Source organism: Mastomys coucha, unplaced genomic scaffold, assembly GCF_008632895.1.
Source record: "Mastomys coucha isolate ucsf_1 unplaced genomic scaffold, UCSF_Mcou_1 pScaffold21, whole genome shotgun sequence".
Taxonomy (NCBI): Eukaryota; Metazoa; Chordata; class Mammalia; order Rodentia; family Muridae; genus Mastomys; species Mastomys coucha.
The window spans coordinates 16,485,468-16,508,598 of record NW_022196904.1 but is presented as its reverse complement, the minus strand read 5'-3'; the positions used below and the strand labels follow the sequence as shown (position 1 = coordinate 16,508,598).

The 23,131-nt window shown below is 54.4% G+C and overlaps 2 protein-coding genes across 3 annotated transcripts; one reads left to right on the top strand and one right to left on the bottom strand.

Moving 5' to 3' along the window:
• Positions 1-468: 468 nt before the first annotated feature.
• Klc3 (kinesin light chain 3) lies at positions 469-10,457 on the top strand. 2 transcript variants are annotated; one of them, XM_031385557.1, is made up of 13 exons: positions 469-552; positions 5,592-5,857; positions 6,558-6,788; positions 7,257-7,326; positions 7,634-7,853; positions 8,195-8,282; positions 8,384-8,485; positions 8,969-9,142; positions 9,458-9,548; positions 9,631-9,671; positions 9,757-9,863; positions 9,959-10,022; positions 10,172-10,457. In XM_031385557.1, the coding sequence occupies exons 2-13, from the start codon at positions 5,600-5,602 to the stop codon at positions 10,241-10,243; spliced, it is 1,518 nt and encodes a 505-aa protein (XP_031241417.1). In that variant the 5' UTR covers positions 469-552; positions 5,592-5,599; the 3' UTR covers positions 10,244-10,457. The 2 variants fall into 2 exon arrangements, with proteins under 2 accessions (XP_031241417.1, XP_031241418.1); XM_031385558.1 differs by lacking the exon at positions 469-552 and adding an exon at positions 5,219-5,337.
• On the bottom strand, positions 9,217-22,714 carry Ercc2 (ERCC excision repair 2, TFIIH core complex helicase subunit). The gene is made up of 23 exons (XM_031385555.1): positions 22,614-22,714; positions 22,299-22,398; positions 20,235-20,312; positions 20,093-20,155; positions 19,839-19,952; positions 18,493-18,609; positions 18,287-18,403; positions 17,315-17,438; positions 17,122-17,218; positions 16,911-17,044; positions 16,663-16,831; positions 16,079-16,197; positions 14,528-14,597; positions 14,380-14,449; positions 14,198-14,299; positions 13,123-13,186; positions 12,623-12,744; positions 11,606-11,698; positions 11,447-11,519; positions 11,203-11,273; positions 10,982-11,125; positions 10,717-10,860; positions 9,217-10,533 (listed from the first exon to the last, which is right to left on the bottom strand). Exons 1-23 carry the CDS (start codon positions 22,616-22,618, stop codon positions 10,441-10,443), a joined length of 2,283 nt encoding a protein of 760 aa, XP_031241415.1. The 5' UTR covers positions 22,619-22,714; the 3' UTR covers positions 9,217-10,440.
• Between the last annotated feature and the right edge of the window lie 417 nt (positions 22,715-23,131).

Below are 23,131 nucleotides of genomic sequence, written 5' to 3'. Positions count from 1 at the left end.
CCTGGAACTGGAGTTACAGATGAGTTTGAGCTGACACGCGGGTTCTGGAAATAGAACCTGGGTCCTATACAAAAGCAGCCAGCGCTCTTCCCTGATGAGCCATCCTTCCAGCCGTTCAAGAAAGTTTCAATTACATTTTTATGTTTACTTCATATGTGTGCGTATGTATGACTGTACACATGTAGAAGTCTGAAGACAACACGCGCGAGTCCGTCTCTGTCCACCCTGAAGGTCTCAGCTCCTCCTTGGCGGCAAGCACCTTCACCGTCCAAGCCTTCTGGAAGGCCCCTAGGTAAACTTCAGGTTTCTCAGAACGCTGCGGCGGAGGGCGTGGCCCGAGCGCCCACGGGTGGGCGTGGCCTCCACCGGCCCCGCCCTGACCCTAGACCAGTGGGTTTCTCAACCTGCGTCGGCCGGGGCGTGGCCCGCGCACCTGCGGGGGCGTGGCCTTGCCCCGCCCCGCCTTCCTCAGGAGCCTGCAGGACCGGCGGCGGCGCAGCGGGAGCAACCCGGGTCTGCGCAGCGAGGCTGGTCAGACGGGCGGCCGGTCAGGTGGGCACGGGGGACGGCGGCGGCTGCTTCGGGATTCCTGAGGAGGCCGCAGGGATGGAGAGAGGGGGCCACGGGCCTGGCGGCCAGGATGAGCCTCGGGGTCCCCGTGGGGCCCCGTCCCGCCCCTAGCCGAGTAGAAAAACAGCTGCGAGCGGGGCGGGGCCTTGTGACGCGAAGTCCGGTGCAGGGTCTCCGCGGCCGCGGGGAGGGGCTGGCCGGCTGTTGGAGGGTCCCCCGCTGCAGCCTGAGAGTGCCAGACGAGCATGGAGAGGGAGCCAGCGCGGGGTGTGCAAAGAGAGGGAGTAAGGCAGGGCGCACTGTGCAAACGGAGGCGGGAGGAGCGGAGTCGGAGGCGAGCCTGGGCTTCGTACTCAAGGGAGAGAGACAGAAGGAGGGCGGATTGTGGGTACAAGTGTCAAAGGGAGGAAGGAAAAAAAGAAAAGAAAAGGAACGAGGGCCAGCAAGGAGAGAAAAGGTGCCTGGTGCCAAACTGTCGGTTTCTCGAGTTTGATCCTCAGGACCCACAAGGTGGGAGGAGAGAATGGACTCCCTTAAGTTGCAAGTTGTTCTCTTGGCCTTCCATGTCACACAATAAGTACATAAAGGGGAAAAAGTTAAATAAGGACCAGGCATCGTGATGCACACTTTAATCCCAGCGCTCGCGAGGCAGAGGCAGGTGGATCTCTTGAGTTTGAGCCTAGCCTGGTCTACAAGGACAGCCAGGGCTGCCCAGAGAACCCCGTTGTCAGTGTATGTATGTATGTATATATATATATATATATATATATATATATATATATATATATATATATATATATATATTAGAGAAACTCTGTATCAATATATACATACACATCCATATGTATATATAAAATTATATATATTTTTTAAAGTAAGGAAGAGTCAGATTGTGGGTAAGAGTGTAAAAGGGAGATGAGCTACCATGTCACTCTGTGGTGGGGACAGAGTGAATGTGGTGACCTTGTCTAATTGTCTCGTGTGTGTGTGTGTGTGTGTGTGTGTGTTTGTGTGTGTGTTACATGTGGACTGTGCACAGTACTGAGTGTGTGTAATTGAAATACTGGGTCTGTGGTCAACTCTGTACTTGTGGCTGATTCACACGTATGGCCATGTGTGGCAGGAAGTGGGGTTGGATCTAGGTGTTGCATGGCAGTGGAGGTGGAGTGTGTGGAGTTGTGTCAGTGATGTGACTGTTACTGACTAACTGTTGACTTTCTGGTTATGTATCCCTGGGATGGGGATATGTGTGTGTGGGTATGTGTGTGGCTGTGTCTGCAAGCTGAGGTTTACATAGGTGTGTGTGTGTGCATGTGTGTGCTGCATGCCTGCTGTGGACTGGTGAAGCTCTCTTGGGGCTCCTGTGAGTGTCGGGGACAGCTCGAGTGGCAGATGACTGTGGCTAAGCTGTGGGAAGTTGCATGTGGACCATGGGCTCCCTTGAGTCTGAGATTGTGCCGTGGGTGGGAGGTGGTGACCCTGGCCACATCGGGGCAGAGTGGCTGGAGTCAGGATGGCTTACCCTGAGCTTGTGTGTAAGGAGACTGACATGGTTTGTGAGGTTGAGCCTACCCAGGGTCCACACGTTCTCACCTGTGATCTTACTCATGTGTCTCTGTATATGGTAGGGTATTTTGGTTTTCTTTGTAGAGATGAAGTGGCCTGAACACCTGATCCTCCCATTTCTGACTCTGAGTATTGAGATTACAGGTGTGAGATGTCACATCTGGGGAGAAGTTGAAAAAATTTTCTTTTCCTCTGGCCTTGTTCGCTCCAGCCCCACTCACTCTGGCCCCGCTCCTGAATTTTTTTGTTTGTTTGTTTTTTAAGACAGAGTTCACTCTGTAGATCAGGCTGGCTGGCTGTGGACTTATGGAAATCCTTCTGTCTCTCCCTCTTCAGTGCTGGGCTTAAAGGTGTGGGCCACTGTGCCCTCCAGAGGTTGATTCATAACCTGGTGGGACCCAATAAGACCATCTGAATTAAGATTTTGACTTTAAAGCCTTTGAAAATGACACTCACAAAGTAGAAACTGTATTTCAGAGTTTGAAGTTGGGTCTCTTTCTGGGCTACAGTGCTCCAGGAGCACTGCACATGCCCCCGCTTGTCACGCTGAGACTTAGAAAACACAGCTTCAGGCAGCCTCGAGATCACTAAAGGAAGTAGGGTGGGGATTATCTCTTTAAAAACTACATGTATAAAGGCCAACAGAAGTGGCTCGCACCTTCCATCCCAGCACTGGGGAGGCAGAGGCAGGCGGATCCCTGAGTTCGAGGCCAGCCTGGTCTACAGAGCGAGTTCCAGGACAGCCAGGGCCGCACAGAAACACCCTGTGTTGGAAACCAAACAAACACTGTAAACAAGTCCCCAAACAGTGCTGTCTGCCTGTAAGCAGCACCTGAGGTAGCACAGAAGGTTCAGCCAAGGATGGCTTTGAACCCGATCTTCTGCCTCTTGAGAGCTCAGATCTCAAGTTTGTACCGCATGCCCACCCATCAACTTTTCTTTTCTTATGAGACTAGGGATGGAATCCAGGGCCTTAGCAATGTTTGGCTAGCTGTGTCCCTAGTATCTGCTTTTTCTTTTAAGATTTTTCTTTTTCTTTTCGAGACAGAGTTCTTCTGTGTAGCTCTGGTTGTCCTGAAACTTGCTCTGTAGTCTAGGCTAGTCTTGAACTCAGAGAGACCCACTCCCCAAGTGCTAAGATTCAAGGTGTGCCACCACCATTTGCTAAGATTTATTTTATTTTATGTACATGAGCATTTGTCAGCAAGCATGTATGTGCATGATGTGTATGCAATGCCCACTGAGGCCAGAAGAGGGCGTCAGATTCCCCCTGGGATTTGAATTGGTTGGAAGCCAGCATGTGGGTGCTGGGTCCTCTGCAAGAGCAGCTAGGGTTCTTCAGCTCTGAGCCATCTCTCCAGATCCCAGGTTTTTCTTTTTAAAAGCAGAGTTCATAGCTCCTGGGCCTATGATCCTCCTGCCTCAGCCTCCAGTGCCAGAATTTTTTGTTTTGTTTTGTTTTGTTTTTGTTTTTTGTTTTTCTGAGACAGGGTTTCTCTGTGTAATCCTGGCTGTCCTGGAACTCACTCTGTAGACCAGGCTGGCCTCGAACTCAGAAATCCTCCTGTCTCTGCCTCCCAAGCGCTGGGATTAAAGGTGTGCACCACCACTGCCCGGCCAGTGCCAGAATTGTGGGTGTATGCTACCACAACTGTGTTCTGAAAAGGAGAAAGTGTGGTATGGGTTTCTATTTCTAAGATGAGAGTGTATATTTATGTCGTGCTTCTTTGTTTCCTTTCTTGTGTTGTATTTCTAATTAGGTAATACATGTGCGTGCGTTTGGAGAGGGTGCGGGGGCGTGTGAAAGGAGAGAATATGCGTGTCTACGATGGGAATTTGTCTGTCACTGGGTCTTCAAGAAGGGTCTGGGCTGGGGCTCAGTTGATAAGACTGCTTGCTTAGAATGCCCATCCTAGGTGTGCATAGCATGTCCAGGACCCGGGGTTCATCCCCAGCACCCCATAAATGGAGTGTGGCAGTACATGTTGCTTAAGGTCATCCTCAACTGTATAGCAAGGTCAAGGCCAGTCTGGGCACACGAAACCAATCTCAAAAATTTAATTTATAATATTTATTATTATTATTATTATTATTTTCTTTTTTTCTTTTTTTTTTTTTTTTTTTTTTTTTTTTTTTTTTTTTTTTTTTTTTTTTTTTTTTTGGTTTTTTTTCGAGACAGGGTTTTTCTGTGTAGTCCTGGCTGTCCTGGAACTCACTCTGTAGACCAGGCTGGCCTCGAACTCAGAAATCCGCCTGCCTCTGCCTCCCAAGTGCTGGGATTAAAGACGTGCGCCACCATGCCCGGCCTTATTTTGTTTTTTTCGAGACAGGGTTTCTCTGTATAGTTCTGGTTGTCCTGGAACTTACTCACTCTGTAGACCAGGCTGGCCTCGAACTCAAAAATCCACCTGCCTCTGCCTCCCAAGTACTGGGATTAAAGGCGTGTGCCACCACCACCTGGCAAAATATTAATTTTTTAAAAGGCTAGGAGGCAGCACATACCTCTAGTCTCAGCACACTAAAGGCGGAGACAGGTGAATTTCTGTGAATTCCAAGCCAGCCTGGGCTACACAGTGAGACTGTGTCTGAAAAGACGAAGGAAGGAAGGAAGGAAGGAAGGAAGGAAGGAAGGAAGGAAGGAAGGAAGAAAGGAGGAGTGGGAGAGTTTTGTGTGTTTGCTGAGGTGAGTGGTGTGTGTCGGTGAGGTTCCCCCTCCAAGCCGCTGACTTAGTTATCCACATAAAAACACACAAAAACCCATCTGGCAGGCCCCACCAGTGCTCAGGTGTCACATGGACACTTATCCATGAACCATGGCCATCACACAGGGCCTCATCAAGCCTGGCTGCAGTGCTTGGGACCCTCAGTCCTGTCCACCAAGATCCTGCCAAGCTCAGGAGCCCCCTAGTCAAGTTTTTGGCCCCTCTAGACGCCTCCACCCACCCTTTTTCCAGCCCTTTGCTCTCTGCTTCTCTGCTTTCAGGGTTCCATCCCTCATCCCTCCCCTCTGAACCACCCCCCCAGTGGCCTGACTGGTTCCTAACAAAAACACCCTAAGAATGAGCTCACTGGGAGCCTGCCGCCTCCACACGCTCCGCCCCTCAGCCTGGCAGAGGTGGCACCTCCCGTCCCAGGGCGCTTAACAGACTGGGAAGCTCTGAGCTGGGGTGTCTGGGGACCTGGGTGGGGGGGCTGGACCAGGTGAGCAGAGTACAGCGGGGTGGAGGGGGCTCTGGAACCAGCTGTTGGTCCTCTTGGCTAATCATAGTTAAGAGCTGTCCTCAGGGTTTACAAAGGTAGAATATTCCCAGATGACGGCTGCGTGTGATGGAAAGGGATCGGGCAAAGAGCTTAGCCAAGGTGTTCGGACAAGGGGGATGGCTGCAATGAGGAGAGGCTGAGTCTTTGTGGCCCAGATGATGACTCCCTCAACCTCACTGCCCCCACTCTCCCAGGAGCAGCCATGTCTGTGCAGGTGGCAGCCCCTGGAAGCACAGGGCTGGGCCCAGAACGCCTGAACCCTGAGGAGCTGGTGCGGCAGACACGACAGGTTGTACAGGGACTAGAGGCCCTGCGGGCCGAGCACCATAGTCTGGCTGGGCACTTGGCAGAGGCCCTGGCTGGACCAGGCCCTGTGGCTGGTGTGGAGCTGCTGGAAGAGAAGCAGCAGGTGGTGAACCACTCACTGGAAGCCATCGAGCTGGGGCTGGGTGAGGCCCAGGTATGTGGGGCTATGGGGACTTAAGCCTGGGAGGGAGGAGAACCAGAGATGATGGGGGGGCGGGGGGCACGTACACGCGTGTAGGGTCAGGCTTGGCAAGGGAGGCCCAGGGTCAGGGGACCATAGCACAAGTAGCAGGTCTGAAGAAGCCAAGCCTAGAAAAAGGGACTGCAGGCCAGAGACTGAGAAGCATTAGGGATGAGAGATTTTGTGTGTACCAGATGTGATTCTTCTGTAGAACCTGGGCCTGGAGGGAGTTTGGGGTTTTCATTATGAATGGAACACCAGTGAGGGGCTGGGGACGTGGCTCAGTGGTAGAGCCCCTGCCTAAGCCCAGCCCCTTACTGGGGGATTCTAGGCAGGGGCTCTGCCACTGAGCCACGCCCCCAGCCCCTCACTGGGGATTCTAGGAAGGGGCTCTACCGCTGAGCTATGCCCCTGTTATTCAGAGATGGATTTTAGGCAGGTGCTGGCCTATATAGATGGAGTAGGAATTAACCCTTTGAATAATTTAGGTAAAATCAGGGATTTCAGGGAAACTCTTAACTTTATCAGAGAAACATAGTAGGGTGCCTTGAGGATTTGGAGGAACCTGTGTAGAGTGGGTATATGTGGTTTGATGTAAAGCCGGGGCTGGGACTGGGACTGGGACTGACCCTGGAATGAATCCGCTCCTATTCATGGTCCCAATGCTTCATAGGTGCTGCTGGCCCTGTCCGCGCATGTGGGTGTGCTGGAGGCTGAGAAGCAGAGGCTCCGGGCACAGGCACGGAGGCTAGCCCAAGAGAACACATGGCTTCGAGAGGAGCTGGAGGAGACGCAGAGGCGACTTCGGGCCAGTGAGGAGGCTGTGGCCCAGCTGGAAGAGGAGAAGAACCACCTCCAGTTCCTGGGGCAGCTGAGGCAGTATGACCCGCCCGAGGAGAGCCAGGTAGCAGGGGCAGGGCTCCTGGATGCCCTCGGGTCTTTCTTAGTACTCATAGCCCTTCAAGTACGTATGGGGTCCCTAGTCTCCACACCTAATTGAGTCCCCCTATGCTTCCCAGAGCTTCCAGGTCTTCCCCAGCCCACCAAAAGAAACCTCTAAGGCCCTCACCCCACACCTCTGTCAAACTCAGAGCTACTGTAGCTGACGGTGGAGGATGCCGTGAGTTCTAGGCCAGCCTGGGCTACATAGCGAGGCTCTTAACCTCAGAAATATACCAGTCCTGAAGCCAGGCATGGTGGTATGCCATTAAGCCCAGCACTTTGAAGGCAGAGGCATGCTAGCCTAGTGTACATGGTGAGCCAGCCCCTGCCCTAAACAACAGAAATCTTACGCGGGCAGGTCTGATGTAGCTTCAGGGCCTCGGCCTCTGACACTAGATAGACTTTCTCAGAACTCTTTCCTGTTTTTCAGAGGCCTGAGTCCCCCCCTCGCAGAGATAGCCTGGCGTCTCTGTTTCCCAGTGAAGAGGAGGAAAAGAAAGGTGGGTGTGTGGGAACCCTGGGCACTATATCAGAGGGTAACCACACAGGACTCCAGGCTAAGCCTGGGGCGGGAACCTTGCCCTGAGGAACACCAAGGCTTCCGAGGAGGGGAAGAAGCAGGTGGCCCTGGTCATCAGGGACATTGGAAGCTGTAAGTCAGTCACGTTAGGCTCTGGCCCCTAACATGCCACTGGCTGGTCAGATTTCTGAAACCCCTGTATCCTGTCAGCACAAAGCCGTACCCCCAGAGGTGGCCGTTGGGTCTAGGCTGAGACCCACAGTGGGTGACTCCCACACCTCCCCCAGGTCCTGAGGCGGCAGGAGCAGCAGCAGCACAGCAGGGTGGCTACGAGATCCCAGCTCGTCTGCGGACCCTGCATAACCTGGTGATCCAGTATGCTGGCCAGGGCCGCTACGAGGTGGCAGTTCCCCTGTGTCGCCAGGCCTTGGAGGACCTGGAGCGGAGCTCGGGTCACTGCCACCCTGATGTGGCCACCATGCTCAACATACTGGCACTTGTGTACAGGTGAGGGCTGCGGCTGACAGGGCTGGGATTCAGCCTGGGACAGTGGGGGGGGGGGCACTCTGATCCCCTGACAAGGTAAATTGCCTGGGATGGGAACAGAATGAGAAGGGACAGAAAAATGAAGAGACCTAGAGAAGTGATGAGAGCCAGTCTATGGAGTTTGGGCACCAGAAAAGGCAAGGGACATGAGACATGATGTGTGACAGGGCTGGCAGTATGGGGACGCAGAGCTAGAAGCTTGGGAGGTGTGAGAAGGGGTACCCCTGAAGGATGCCGGTCGTTCCTATCTCAGTCCAGCCTGTGACCCCAGCTTAGCCCAACCTTCCATTCCTGCCCTGCAGAGACCAGAACAAGTACAAGGAAGCCACAGAGCTTCTTCATGATGCCCTGCAGATCCGGGAACAGACACTGGGTCCTGAACACCCCGCAGTGAGCACCAGTTCAGGGAGGGAATGAGGGAGGGAATATGGACTGGGGAGGGTGGGCTGCAGGGCCTTCTTCCTCCGCCACCGCCAACTGTCTTCCTGCAGGTGGCCGCCACCCTCAACAACCTGGCTGTCCTCTACGGGAAACGTGGGCGGTACAGGGAGGCAGAGCCCCTCTGCCAGCGTGCTCTGGAGATCCGTGAGAAGGTGCTGTGCCTGGCCCTTTTCCCCATCACTGGTACCTCAAGCCATCTGGTACACCTTGCGGTTGGTGCCTTATTTGAGCCTGGAGCACCCAGCCTTGTGGCCTTGATGAGATGGGGTTTCTCTGTATAACTCTGGCTGTCCTGGAACTCACTCTGTAGACCAGGTTGGCCTCAAACTCAGAAATCCGCCTGCCTCTGCCTCTCAAGTGCTGGGACTAAAGGCGTGTGCTACCACTGCCTGGCAAATCTGTTTGGGGTTTTGTTTTGTTTTTTGGGTTGTCTTTTTTTGTGTGTGTGACTTTGATCTCCTTAACCCTAATACATCTTAGGTGATTGGCTGGAGTCAGCACTCCATGACCCCTGACCTCACTAATCCCTACACCCCATTAACTTCCACTTTGTTTCTATCTTCCCAGCCTGGGACCCTAGAATGACAGTGGCATCTCATGGGCGCCTTATTGACAGATGGCTTGTGTTATCCTAGGTCCTGGGTGCAGACCACCCTGATGTGGCCAAGCAGCTCAACAACCTGGCCCTACTCTGCCAGAACCAGGGCAAGTTTCAGGACGTGGAACGGCACTATGCGCGGGCCCTGAGCATCTATGAGGCCCTGGGGGGGCCACAAGACCCAAATGTGGCCAAGACCAAGAACAACCTGGTAAGGCATATCAGGTCTGTCCTGCCCTGGGGACTCTGTAAGGAGGGGAGAGACCGAAGAGAAGCAAACCCCAGTTCATAAAACCCTGTGTCAGATTTTACTGTGTCATGGTGGGTGACCCCAAACACTTCACCCACTGAGGTAGGAGACCAGCACAGAGATGCAGGACTCGGTGGCAAGCAGCCTGGTTTCCTGCGCGGCTGGCTCTGCGCTGTAGTAAGCCGAGGCAGGATGCTGAGGAAGGCAGGCAGGTCTGAGAAGTTCCCAGGCCTAAACAAGATGCCCACGCCCTGCCCCTGCCCTCCCTGCCCGTAGGCCTCAGCCTACCTGAAGCAGAACAAGTATCAGCAGGCAGAAGAGCTGTACAAGGAGATCCTCAGCCAGGAGGCCCTGCCCGCCCCACTTGGTGAGCCCACCCCTGCACCCTCCTGCACCCCCTCCTGGGTGGCATGCCTCCTTCCCACCTCCATGTCCCTTCTGTTCCACAGGAGCCCCACAGGGAGGCACAGCAGGTGATACACAACAACAGGTAAGCAGGCTCTGCTTCAGGTCCTCCACTATGTGGTCTGGGTGGGCCTCTACCATGTCCCCACACGTCACTTTGCCCTCCCCAGGTCCTGCGCAGGAGCAGTTCCTTCTCTAAGCTCCGGGAGTCTATCCGGCGTGGAAGCGAGAAGTTGGTTTCCCGCCTCCGAGGGGAGGGCATGGCAGGGGCTGCCGGGTGAGTGCTGGGTGAGGTCAGCAGTCAAGAACCTTCCATGACATCAGTCTCGCCAGGGACCTGACTCACTCCTGTCTTTTTGGACTTCTCTTCAGGATGAAGAGAGCCATGTCACTCAATATGCTGAATGTGGATGGTCCAAGGGCTGCCAGGATGCAGGTAAGGAGCCAGTGATGGAGTAGGGTGCTGCTGGCAGGCTCAGCAAGACAGGAAAGGTGGTGCCTCTTCCTGGGGACTCAAGGTAGGGCATGAAGTTGCTCCAGTGTCAACTGGAAAAGAACTCTAACCACTCCTGTGCCTGTCCCCAGCTCTCAACCCGGCACCTGAGTGAGGCTCCCCGGACCCTCAGCGCCAGCACACAGGATTTGAGCCCGCGCTAAGTGGACTGGCTGCAGTGGCCACAGCTTCTCAGGGATCAGGGAGGGAGGGTGGTCATCCTGCATCCTGCCTGGGCAGCACTTGTAGATCAGGACCCTGTGATCCTCCCTGCAATTAAAGGCTGTGCACTGGTACTGGGTATTTGCCGAGAGCCCTGGGACCTCCCAGGAGCCACAGGCGTCACCCCACAGTCCTGTGTTCAGAGCTGCTGCGCGATCTGCTCGATTCGCTGTAGTGTCTCCTCTGACTGAAGCTGTTCCAGGCTGAGCAGCGACAGCCCCAGCTGATCCTCCTGGAGGAGACAGAGGTAAAGGCAGGAGTCAGCGCACACAATCCATGTGATCCAGTGTGTGCACCGCCAGAACAGGAGAAGGGGCTAGCACTCTTGCCTGTGCTTCCCTCCTGCACATGGGGACTGAGGCGACCAGGAAGCGTGTGCACACTGAAGGAGAAGCCACGCGGGGCCCAGGCTTACCTGGTGGAAGGGCTGCGCCATCTGCCGCAGGAAGTACTTGGCGACCTGTACACCCTCATCCACGGTCAGGTTGAGGTTGGAGTCGGTCAGGTGCTCCTGGATCCATCGAGGCAGCTTCCCACGCTTGTCCGCCCGAGCAAACCGCTGTGAGGAGGAAGGGGAAGGACATTAGACTCCAGGTTGGAGCCCAGGCTGCCCACTACCCTGTTCCCTGTGAGGAGGTTGGGCTAGCTGGACTGGGGTGCCCAAAAGCCCTGAACCCCACCTTGTCGGCAAAGACCATGAGTCCATAGTCTGTCTTGCCCCTGATGGCACGACCCACACACTGGGCTGCATGGCGCATGGCATCAAAGGTGAGGAAGTCATTCTCACGGATCTGGAACTGGTCCCGCAGATACTCTAGCCGGGCCTGGGGGAGGAGGAGGCTGAGGTGGAGAGCCTGCCCTCCCCCCTTACCCCACCGACAGCACTGTTTCCCCCACTTACTTTGAGAATTCGGCTCTGGGTGTAGACATAGGGAACTCCAAACATGATCACAGCCCGTCCGTAGTGGTGCACTGGGGGCAGGAGAGCAGGATTACAGTGCACGCTGGGCTGGCTGGGGCTATGGCATGTGCTTAGGTCACCCCAGGTGTGGAAAGGGGACAGATCCTTGTGTGCTCAGTAGTCCCCAAGGGAGTAGCAGCAGTAGGGTGGGCAGGCCCCTGGGCTAAGAGGCAGGTCTACTCACCAAAGTCAATCCCTTCTGACACTTTGCCCCGAGCCACTGAGAGCAGGATGGCCCCACGGCCGTTCTCGCATGCCTGGGGAAGTGAAAGGCGTCACTCCTCAGCCCTCTCTCTCTCACCCGCTGCCTGCTGGCATTCCTCTGCCTGTCCCAGGTACCCACCTCTTGGTACTTCTCCAGGGCCACACTGGTCTCAGCCCCATCCTGGGTCTCAATGAAGAGCAGTTTGTTCCTCTGGATGTTCTCAAGGATGCCCTGGGGGTCACAGGGAGGTCAGGGTTCAGGCCAGAGTCAAGCATTGCTGTGGCCTCCCATGAAGATCTTTCTCTAGGCCCCTAGCTGTCCAACCTCACTGGCAGACTAAAGTGGGGAGCCAATCACCACCCAGGGTGGGCACAGAGCCCCAGAGTGGCAAGTGACTGATGGAAGGTCTGACCATAACCACGGCAGGACCAACCAGACTGTCCTCAGATCAAGTCTTCCAGAGCAGTGGTGAGGGAGGGAGAGACAAAGTCAGGCAGCCCACCAGGACAGACGTGGGGTCCAAAGGTACCAGGCTGTGTTACCTGTGCAGCCCACTGAACAAACTATCAAAGGTGCTAAGTCTGGGAGTTTTACTTGGGAAAAAATGAACTCTGACCCCATCTCACCAAGTCCAAATGAGTCTGTGGTGTCTCTCTATAGTACTAGAAGTTGACAGTGAGAATGGCCTGTACCTGTTCTGTGCTCACTCTACCACTTAACTAAACCTACAGCCCCTCACTGGGAGAGTCCAGACTAGGCACCCTGCCTGAGACACACCCAAAATCTACAGTGCCTGTTCAAACACAGGCCTGAAAGCTGGGCTCAGCAGTCACAAGACAGGGCGTCCGTATGCAGAACCAGAACCCCACGGCTCCATCGAACCCCACAGGTCTGAGAGCCGCAGCTAACTCTCCAGGTGCTAACTTGCACACCCTAGCAGTGAGCCTGCTTGCTGGGAATGCAGTCTGCAGTAACCCCAAGAGCAGTGCAGCACACGAATCCCAAAGGTGGAGTAGTCCCCTGTGGTGGCGACGGGGTAAGGGTGCTGTTAGTGCCACTGTCCTGCCTTGTGATACATGTCACCAGTAGAAAGAGGGAGGGAAGCCGCAGAGGAAGAGCAGAGCTGAGGGTGTGGGCAGCAGTGGCCAGGCATACCTGCTCATACCAGGAAGCCACGGTGCTTTCCATGTACTGGTAGCTGGTGAAGAAGGCCACAATGCCATCGGGGACCACAGCTGACATCTCCAGCAGGAGGTTGCCATAGTTGCGGATTACAGCTAGGGAGAGGAGGCGAGATTGGACCCCTTCCTGGGCACCATTGAGGCACCTAACCATATTCCAAATTCATTCTCCCAAGCATATTAGAGGGCTGTCTCCATTCTCTGAGGATATGTAACTTGTGACAGCACAAGAGACAGTGTTTTGTTTCTTCCATGTGACACTCAGGAGCCAGTGCCCAAAGTCCCATGGGCCCTGTGCTATATATATACTTAGGCTCGGTAGTGTGTCTGTTAGTGCAGACCTCCAAATGAAGAAACCCAGGGCACTGAGGGTGAGAAGGCCCCCTGTGCTAGCCATAGAGGCTAGGGTCTTACTATGGCAGCAAGTCCTGGGCCACCTGAGACCCACCCCGACCAAGCCTACAGGTGACTCACCAATATCTTCTCTGGTCTCAAATTTGGAGCTGATTGCTACCTGGTCATTACCACGGCCAATGATCTGGAAGAGTCAGGGTAAGGGCCATGTGACCACACTGACTTGAGATGATGTCTCATGTAGCCCAGGCTTCCTTGGACTAGGAGCCTCCGGAGGCTCTCCACCCTCTCAGCCCATGGGAAGACTGTTCTCCAACCCCCTGCAGGTCTGTGTAGGTGACCCTGTTTCTCCTGCTCCACTTCTGGAGCTGAGATCACAGGCCTGCCCATGGCACCCAGTGCCCAGTGCATGCTAAGCAAGCACTGGATCAGGTAAGCCTTATGGAGACAATAGATTAGATGGCGTAAGCCTATGGTTGGCATTGCTTGGGCAAATGCCTGGAGCTCAACCATGAACCACTTGCCTATACTCACAGAGCAACAAGCCTGGGGAAGGGCCCTCTATGCTTCTAAGCAGGACTATATTCCAGCCTTGGGCAGTTCCAGACACAGGTCATCCCACAGCACACATCCCATTAGCAACTCTCCCTAGTCCACCATGCCAGTGGGTGGTCAGAAGGACTGAACCAAAAAAACCCACAGCTCTAAGCCCAACTGTCTAACCCCTGCTGCCAAGATAGGAGGCCTGCAGGTAGGCCCACCTCTGACACTGCCCTCTATGAAGTTCATGCTCCATAAGCATGCGGTCCAGTTACAACCACCACCACCACCTGACAATAAGGTTTAAAGAGTTTCTGATTGTGTGTCAGGCAGCATTCCCAGTTACCCCTGGCAGCTTGTGGCCTGTGGACCATGGGGTGAACCCCTAGCTGCAGGGTTCCAAACTGCAAAGCAGAGGCCATGAGGCTGAGGGGACAGCTTTGCCCCAGGCTTCAGAGGGAGGCCCATTACTCAAGACACTGCTGGATGACAAATGACAAAGCCGTCCTCAACAAGATGGTGCCAAGCACCACCTGCCCAGGCCTGCGTTGCACCAGCATACACTTTGCATGCATGTGTCCAAGTGCCATAGCCTGTCGGCATGCACTTGGTAACTTCTGCCTCAGCTGAGCAGCCACCTGCATAACCCACTCACCATCGGGCAGAGGCAGACTCGGGCCAGTGTCATGGTGAAGGTTGCCATTGTGACGGGGTGGAAGTCCAGGATCTTGGGGTAGATGTCCAGTGGGGACAGTGTCTGTAACAGACAGCAAGGGCGACCTCAGCAGGATGGCCAGGGACCCGGACCCCAATGAAGGAACAGTACAGAGTCCTCACCCCAGAAGTGATGATGACAGACTGGAAGCGTTCAAACACAGGCTTGATGGCCAAGGAGGCGTCCATACAGCTGTGAGACAACACAGGGGTCACACAGGGCAGAGGGCAGAGCACAGGCTTGTCCCATCCACACAGTGTTGCATCTCACCTGAAGTGCAGAATGGGGTTGGCGATGGTTGGGGTCCTGTCGTCAAAGGGCTCAATGATAATGGTGAAGCCTGGTGGAGGGGGAGGCTGGGAGTCTCACTGTGGTCACTCCCACACCTGACCTGCTGCGTCACCCCAGAGACCCCTCACCCAGGGGCAGAACCACCCCAGCCTGCCCACTTCTGCAAATGCTCAGGTGCAGAAGCAGAGAGAGCTGTGGCTTCATACATGGTCCCGCAGGTAGGCCAAGCCCACCACACCCCAGGCAGCTCTGTCCTCCAGCCTCTCACTCCTGTTCCCCAAAGAGCAACCAGATACATGTCACGGAACCCCAAGTTTCCACACTCTTCCCATGACCCAGAAGGGTGCCATGGACTTTGCCAGCCCCCTTTCTCCCAGCAGCTGTGCCAACTTCCACTTGGCTGAGTCCCTGCCCCAGAGGCCAGTGCCATGGCGCCTTGCAGTACCGCTACACTTCCCAGGATCACCTGGAATTGTCTTTGCTCCCTATTCTCCCCCAGGCTGTGACTCCTGGAAGGGGAAGACAAGGCTGTTTCAACAGTGCTGGGCCTGGCCCCATTTGTTGACTGAACAAATGAATACATTCATGGATTCTGTTTCACTTGGCAAGAAGTGATCAGGTCTTACGTGTCCAGCCCTTGCCAAGGACGCAGCAGTGACCAACACAGCCTCAGTCCCACCCACAAGGGTTCCCTTGTACTAGGGGACACAGTGATCTGAGATGGAGCTGGAATTGAGGAAGGGGCAGGTCCACCATAGGGTGGGCTGGGTGCCTTTCTGAGAGCTGAAGGACTCAGGCAGGTCATAGGAGGTGTGGGGAAGGAGGTTTCGATCCATTGTGATGTGTTGGAGGTTGGGGGAGGAGGAAGAAACAAAGGCCAAGGGAAGGGGCGAGGTGAGGGCTGAAAGCTGAAGGAAGCAGGAGGCTGCCAACAGCCCTGCAGTGGGGCTGATGCGGGGGGGGGGGGGGGGGGGGGGGGGGGGGGGGGGGATCCTCCTTCCGAGGTTGGCCCAACTGCAGGATGCCAGCTGACCTGGTTTCCTGGCTACGGCAGTAATCCCCAGGGATAAGCTTGAAAACTCAGTGTAAAGCTGGCGGGGGTGGGGAGTGCATAGCGCATGGACAGAGGAAATGTGAGATGCACCTAAGCACCAGCCTCCAGAATGTCCTGTGAGGCAGGCCTCTGTGCATCAGCCTGTATCTGTCTCCCTTGAGGTCTTCATGCCCAGCGCCATGCTTCTACATCCTGGCCTCTCCGTCCCATAGCTCTCCCCAAACACTCGTTCCTGTCCGTATAGTCTATAGCTCCACATCTCCCTGATGCATGAACCTTGAGAGCAACAATCTTACCAAGTGCATCCCTTGCCCAGAACCTGCCATGGCTTCCGGGTGACCTCAGTCAAACATGAGGACTCTTCACCTCGCTGATGGTGAAGTGACCCCTGATGGTCTTTCCCCTGCTAATACCCCATCCATGTGGCTGAGCCCTCAAGTCCTGCTGTCAGGGCCCCAGTAGAGAAGCAAGCTTACCCTTGGCGTAAGTACTGACAAGAGTGGCGAAGTTAGCAAGGAGTGTGAGCGGGGAGAAGTCGGCCAGGTCGGCAATCTCCAGGGTGTGCAGCAGGGAGCGCAGGCGCTCAGCACAGAACCTGAGAGGCAATGGAGTCAGGAGCGGGAAGCAGCAACAGGCCCGACTCTCGCCATGTTTCCCTGGGCACCTGGGCATTATGTGAAGCTATCCCCATACTGTATAAGACCCCCAGAGCTACCACTTCAGGCTGGAGCACAGCACAATCAGTGCATAGGAACACTGATCACATGCAATATCCTGTTAAGACTCATGGCCAACAGTCACTCTGCTTCTGTCCAGCCAGTGTCATGGGCCCCACGCTCAAGGAGGAATAGCCATATACTTTCTCAGGCTCACAAAGACTGTGTCACCTGCTCATCCCCCAACATAGGGACATGTGGCTGCGGCACTCACTGCCAACCACACAATCCAATGAACTCCCTCTACATCCAGCTCTGACTTGCCCCATAGCCTCATCTATGGTCCAGACCCCTTTATCACCAGCAACAAGGCCTGGGCCCATGGCTCCCGCTGCAGGCCGCACCTGAGGGGCTTGCGCTGGATGCACACCCGCTGGGCCAGACCACTCAGAAAGGCAGGTGGACTCTCCTGCACCACATGCTGCACACGCAGCCGCCACTTGACATACTCCAGCAGCCGCCGCAGGAAGCCCAGGAAGTGCTCAGCCGTACGAATGGAGCCTGGTACTGCCTCTGCAGGGAGAACAAGTCAGCTGCTACAGGAGTGGTTGTATTGGGGGCAGAGGCTAGGTGGGGTGGGGGGGTAGCTCACCCTGTAGCACCTCATCAGGCAGCACAGGGTTGGCCAGGTGGGCATCTGTCTCCCGTGCCACACTGGCCTCCCGCAGGCCCTCCACCAGACGCCGGTACTCATCCCGCAGCCGCTGCTCATCAGTCTCCTTGATCCTGATGGGACAGAAGCTGGAATGAGGCTGGTGTCCAGGGCCACTGAGACACACACAACTGTGAGAGCGGAGAGGCACCTGAGCACAGTCTTCTGCAGCGTGTCTAAGTTGCTCTGGCATCGGTCCAGAGTCCTGCGGGTGAGGTTGACACTCATGGAGTCGATGCACACATTGTCTGAAGAAAGAGCGAAGGGGCAAGAGCTGGGCTCAGGCAGGCTTGGGGATGGGGCAGAGGGGCTGCCATGGTCTGCACACCCTGACGCCCCCTCACCAATGTTGTGAGCTTCATCGAAGACCACAACGGCCTTGCGGGCCAGTTCTTTGGATACCAGGTCTGCGATCTTGGGGTCCAGGAGATAGTGGTAGCTGTAAACCACCACGTTGGCATGCAGGATCTGGGCACATGGAGGGAAAGGTTGCCCTGGGCTCTGCTACCCCCCGCCACACCCACTATCCCAGATCCACAAAGGTGCCACAAAGACAGACACAGCAAAGGGTGGAAAGATGGACAGGACTGTTAGCATTTTGTCTAAGCTCCACTCCACAGTTCCCTGGCAACAGCCAGGTATGCCTGACTCACTATAAAAGAGGCTGCTTGCCCCCTCCTCTCTCTTGCTCTTTTTTTTTTTTTAAGATTTATTTACTTTATTTATATGAATACATTGTAGCTGTCAGATACACCAGGAGAGGGATCCCATTACAGATGGTTGTAAGCCACCATGTGGTTGCTGGGAATTGAACTCAGGACCTCTGGAAGAGCAGTCAGTGCTCTTAACCACTGAGCCATCTCTCCAGCCCTCCCCTTGCTCTTGCTCTGCCTTCCCGCCCCTGCTCTGTCCTCTTGTTCCTTCCCTATTCTATCTCACACCATTGTGTGGTGGCTGGTCCCTCAGGGGAAAGGGCTCCCTCAGCATGGGCCTGCAGAGGCACCCCTTCCCACACCTCATCACACCTCCATAAAACATATCTCCCCTCTTTATCTTTTTATAAACACATCAAGGACCACCCAGGCAAGGCACAAGAAACCAGAGATAATAGGATGGAGACAGACAATCCAGACAACAGACACAAAGATATAAGAGAGCACAGAGAAAGCAGACAGATGGGCCAAAAGAAGGGCAGACATGGTGGCTCATGCCAATACCAGACAGCTGGGAACCTGAGGCAGGGTTATTCCAAGTTTGAGGCCAGCCTGGCCTACGAATGAGATCCTGCCTTACAAGAAAACAAAACAACTCTTCACCGAGTATCGAGCCAGGAAGTAGGGGCACCATCCCTGCTGCTGCCCGAGGGCCTTCAGGTCATCCAGGTTGTAGATGCCCGCAGGGAGGGGCACCTGGCGTCCATGGATGTCAAATTCCTGGGGTAAGGTCAGAGGGTGGCAGGGTCAGGGCGAGCTGCTCTGGCGTGCCCCCAGCCTTGTTCCCTAGTCCAGGCTCTTCCCTGTACCTCATAGAAACGGCAGTGAGGCAGGCTGGCATCCTGCTGGTACTGTGCCCGTACATACGATGCCGTCAGGCTGTGACACTTCCCATCGACATCCTTCCCGAAGCGCAGTGGAGTCACCTGGGGGCGGGGTGGGGTGTCAGGGGACAACAGAGACAGGACATGGTGCATATCAGCTATTCTAACCTGGGTCTCCAAACTCAGACACCAGGAGTAGTGTGTCAGCTGGGGTTTTGGGGCAACAGAAACTTTCACATGATTTGATATTTGTCTTTTTGTTCATTTGAATTTTGGTATTTGAAGACAGGGTTTCCTCAGTGTAATAGCCCTGGCTGTCCTGGACTCATTTTATAGACCAGGCTGACCTTGAACTCACAGAGATCTGCCTGCCTCTGCCTCTGCCTCCTGAGTACTGGGATTGAAGGCAAGTGCCACCACGCCTGGCTGACTTACTATTTACTAAAAGAACTTATTGCAGTGATGTAAGTGCAAAATGGGATGTAAATGCTAACATCATCCCATCGGAGCTGGGCATAGCGGCAGGTGGCTGCGATCCCAGTCACTCTGACAGCTGAAGCAGGAGGAATACAAATACAGATCAACCTGGGCAACTTACCAAGGCCCCATGTCACAATAAAATGTGAAAAGGAGCTGGGGGCACATCTCAATGGTAGGTAGAGTGCCTGCTAGCACACACAAAGCTGTACGGACAATCCATATCACAGAAGACCAGCCAGCCAGAGGGCCAGCTGGGTGTCTATCACCAAGCCTGACAACCTGATTTCAATCCCTGGGATCCACACAATGAAAGGAGAGAACAGACTCTCACAAGTTGTCCTCTGACCTCCACATGCACACACATACACAAAAACAACATGTAAGGTTTTCAAAAATAAGTGCCTGAATTTCTCTCTAAACAAACAAAACCTCCAAACAGAAAACAAAGATCCCCTGAATAGCCCTTCTCTGAAAGCATGTGGCTCAGCAGTGCTTCAGTTCCGGATGTGTGTGGGCTGTGGAATACCTGCATAAACATAATGGATACTGTCAGGCAGGACCTGAGGCTGCCATGAAATTATCTTATTTTGCTTGTATACAAAAACACCCAATACTTTAAGTAAGCTACCATTTAGATACTGACCTGTCCCATAAGGTCAAGTGTGTTAGTCTGAGGTGCCGTTCTGGCATGTAAGCAATTTCTGATCTTGGTAGAGGTGCTACCCTTAGCCACATAGGATGAGCACTGACCCAACAACCGAGTAGCAAGTCCCACTCGTGGTCACCATACACCGACAGAGGGCTGACTCTGGGCCTTGTATGGAGTGGCCCAGGATGAGAGCAAGGCTCACCTCGGGATGGATGCACAGGTTCTTCCTTGAGCTCAGAGCCAGTCCTAAGAATGGCAGCCTCTCACCCTCCTGCTGCTCGTAGAAGCTGAGCAGCTTGCGAAGCTCTTCTATGACCTGCTCAAAGGATGGGAGCATTAGGTGGGGACCTCAGGACAAGCACAAGTCCCTGCCCACCGGGCTACCGAGGGCAGAGACTGGGGACCACTGAGGCCCAGGGGAGGGGGCAGAGCATGGGTTCCATCTGCACTGCCTACCTTCTCAATCTCTGGCACAGTCCGAGAGCAGTAGATAAGTTTGGTCACCTCCAGTGGATAAGCCTGTGGGTGACAAGTGGCCTCAGCCCCATCCAGCCCACCCCTCCCACCCCCCATTCCAGGCACTCAGGAGGCCACTCACCCTTTGATAGGCCACAATCAGGGCCAATAGGGACACTGTCTTCCCAGTGCCTGAGGGCATCTCCAGAACTCCATGACCCTGAAAATTGGGCACAGAGGAGGTAAGACACGGGTTCTCAGAACCTCATCGACATAAACTCTGGGGAACTCTCCCTGACATGCCACCACCTGGGAACAGCAAGGCAACACAAACAGCACTATTTTGAGACAGTTGCACTATGTAACCCAAGCTGGTCCAGAGCTCACTCTATAGCTGTGCTGGCCCCCCGCTTGTGGCTCACCCACCTTAGACTCCTGAGGGCTGGAATGCCTGGGATGGACAATGGCACCCTTGTCAAGGCCCTAGGACTGACAATCTCCACTCCTCCTTTTTTGCTGGGCTTTTAATTTTTAATTCTTAGTCCCCACCCACCAACCCCAAAGGATCGTGCTATGTAGGCCTGGCTAGCCTAGTACTTACTATTAACCTCTGGCTGGCTTCAAACTTTTGGCAATCCTGTTGCCTCCACTTTGAGTACTGAGATTGCAGGCTGAACCCTATGAGTTTACTGAGCAGCACAAAGTAGGAACCTTTACCTCTCTGGATCACAGCATTCTTGCTTCTTCTTTTTTTTTTTAAAGATTTATTTTATTTATTTTATGTGTATGAGTACACTGTAGTTGTACAGATGGCCGTGAGCCATCATGTGTGTGGCTGCTGGGAATTGAACTCTCCTGCTCCTGCCCTGCTCACTCCTGCCATTGGCTCAGGCGTAATAATTCACTGTAGCTGTCTTCAGATGCACCAGAAGAGGGCGTCAGATCTCATTACGGGTGGTTGTGAGCCACCCTGAGGTTGCAGGGATCTGAACTCAGGATCAGGACCTCTCTTATGGGCTGAGCCACCTCGCCAGCCCACATTCTTGCTTCTAAGTAGCTCCATAAGCCTTACTTGGAGCAAGGTTGTGAGGACTAATACCTTGGTGGGCCAGCAATATGGCTTGGTGGATAAAGATGCATATGGCCAAGCTTGATCACCCAAGTTCAATCCCCAAGACATACATGGAAGAAAAGAACCAATTCCTCTACCCTCCACATGCACACTGTAGCATGTATACACACACTCCAAAGAAGTATAACTAAAAGAAAACTTTTTTTAAAAGTAAGTTTGTGGCCGGGTGGTGGTGGCGCACGCCTTTAATCCCAGCACTTGGGAGGCAGAGGCAGGTGGATTTCTGAGTTCGAGGCCAGCCTGGTCTACAGAGTGAGTTCCAGGACAGCCAGGGCTATACAGAGAAACCCTGTCTCAAAAAACCAAGAAAAAAAAAAAAAGTAAGTTTGTGTTCAGGACTGTTGAAATAGCTCAGCAGGTAAAGGTGATTGCCACCAAGCCTAACAGCCTGAGTTTGATCCCTAGAACCCACATAAAAGTGTAAGAAATCTGGGTGGTGCCGGCCTATGCCTTTAATCACAGCACTCAGGAGGCAGTGGCAGATGGATCTCTTGTGAGTTTGAGGCCAGCTTGATCTACGAAGCAAGTTCCAGGACAGCCAGGGCTACACAAAGAAACCCCGTCCCGAAAAAACAAAACGAAACTGAAGTGGAAGGAAAAAGCCAACTCCACAAAGTTGTCCTCTGACCTCCACCTATGGAACTCCTCCTTCCCTCCACTACTGTCACTGGCAGAAATACCTCCAGAATCTTCCTAGCTAGCCCAAGCTAGCCCAGAACTCACTATGAAACTCAGACTGCCCTTCAAACTCGAGCCATCCTTCCTCAACCTCCCTGCTTCTGGAATTACAGACATAATTGTCATTTACTGTCACATTCAGTTTATGCGGTGCCAGGATAAAACCCAGAGTTTCATCCATGCTAGTTAGGCAAGCGCCCTAACTGAGCTACATTCCTAGCCCTGTTATTTCCATTTGTTGTTAGTACACGGTCTCGCTGTGTAGCCCCGGCTGGCCTCTAAACTCGCAGCGATGCTCCTGCCAGGGTCTTCCGGGCAGGGTCTTCCTGGGACAGCAAGGCCCGGTCCCCGACCAGGACGTTAGCCTGCGTGAGGCATCAGAGTTTCGCCACCCACCTTGGCGTCCAGAGTGCGCTTGAGCTCTAGCATGTAGGAGAACTGCTCCGGGTAGATGTAGTCGTACGGAAAGTAGACCAGCAGCCCGTCCACGTTGAGCCTGGCGGCGGGGAGGCGTCGGTGCCGGGTGCTCTCGAGCCGGCACAGCCTCTGCGCCGCCCGCCCGCCCCCGTGACGTCTCCCCGCCACGGACCCCGAAGCCACCCGGACCGGTCTCCGCAGCCTCTCCACGCCGCGCCCCAGCCCCGGCGACGCCCACCGGCCGCCCCATCGCCCACCGCAGAACCGACCGCTCTTCCCAAGACCCCTTCTCACTTCATGGCGGCTAGTCGCGGCGTCCACTCGCCCGCCTCCTGAATATTCAACGAGGGGGCGTGACCTAGAGCCGCACCTTCCTCTCCACGCCATTGGCTGAGTCCTCTGTCACTCCGCCAATCGGAACATTGGCGCGTGCGCATGGCGGTGATAGGGCGGACTTCGGAGAGAAGCCGTACCCGAGGCATCGCTGAGGATCGCCGAGGACATCGAACAGAACACGGAATGAAGAAGAGAGTCGAGAGAATCGATACAGTTCATTGACGTTTGCTCCTCCCTGTTCTGTCCTGGTTGTCCAAGTGGTGAATAGAGTTTAGGAGAGAATAACAGAGAAACCGAAGGCCGTTAGGAGCCTTTAAGTTACCAAGGCGTAGTTGTACCATACAAGCACGATTTAGAAAATACTGGTGTCCAAACAAGACAAGAAACCTAAAAACAGCCGGGCAGTGGTGGCGCATACCTTTAATCCCAGCACTTGAGAGGCAGAGGCAGGCAGATTTCTGAGTTCGAGGTCAGCC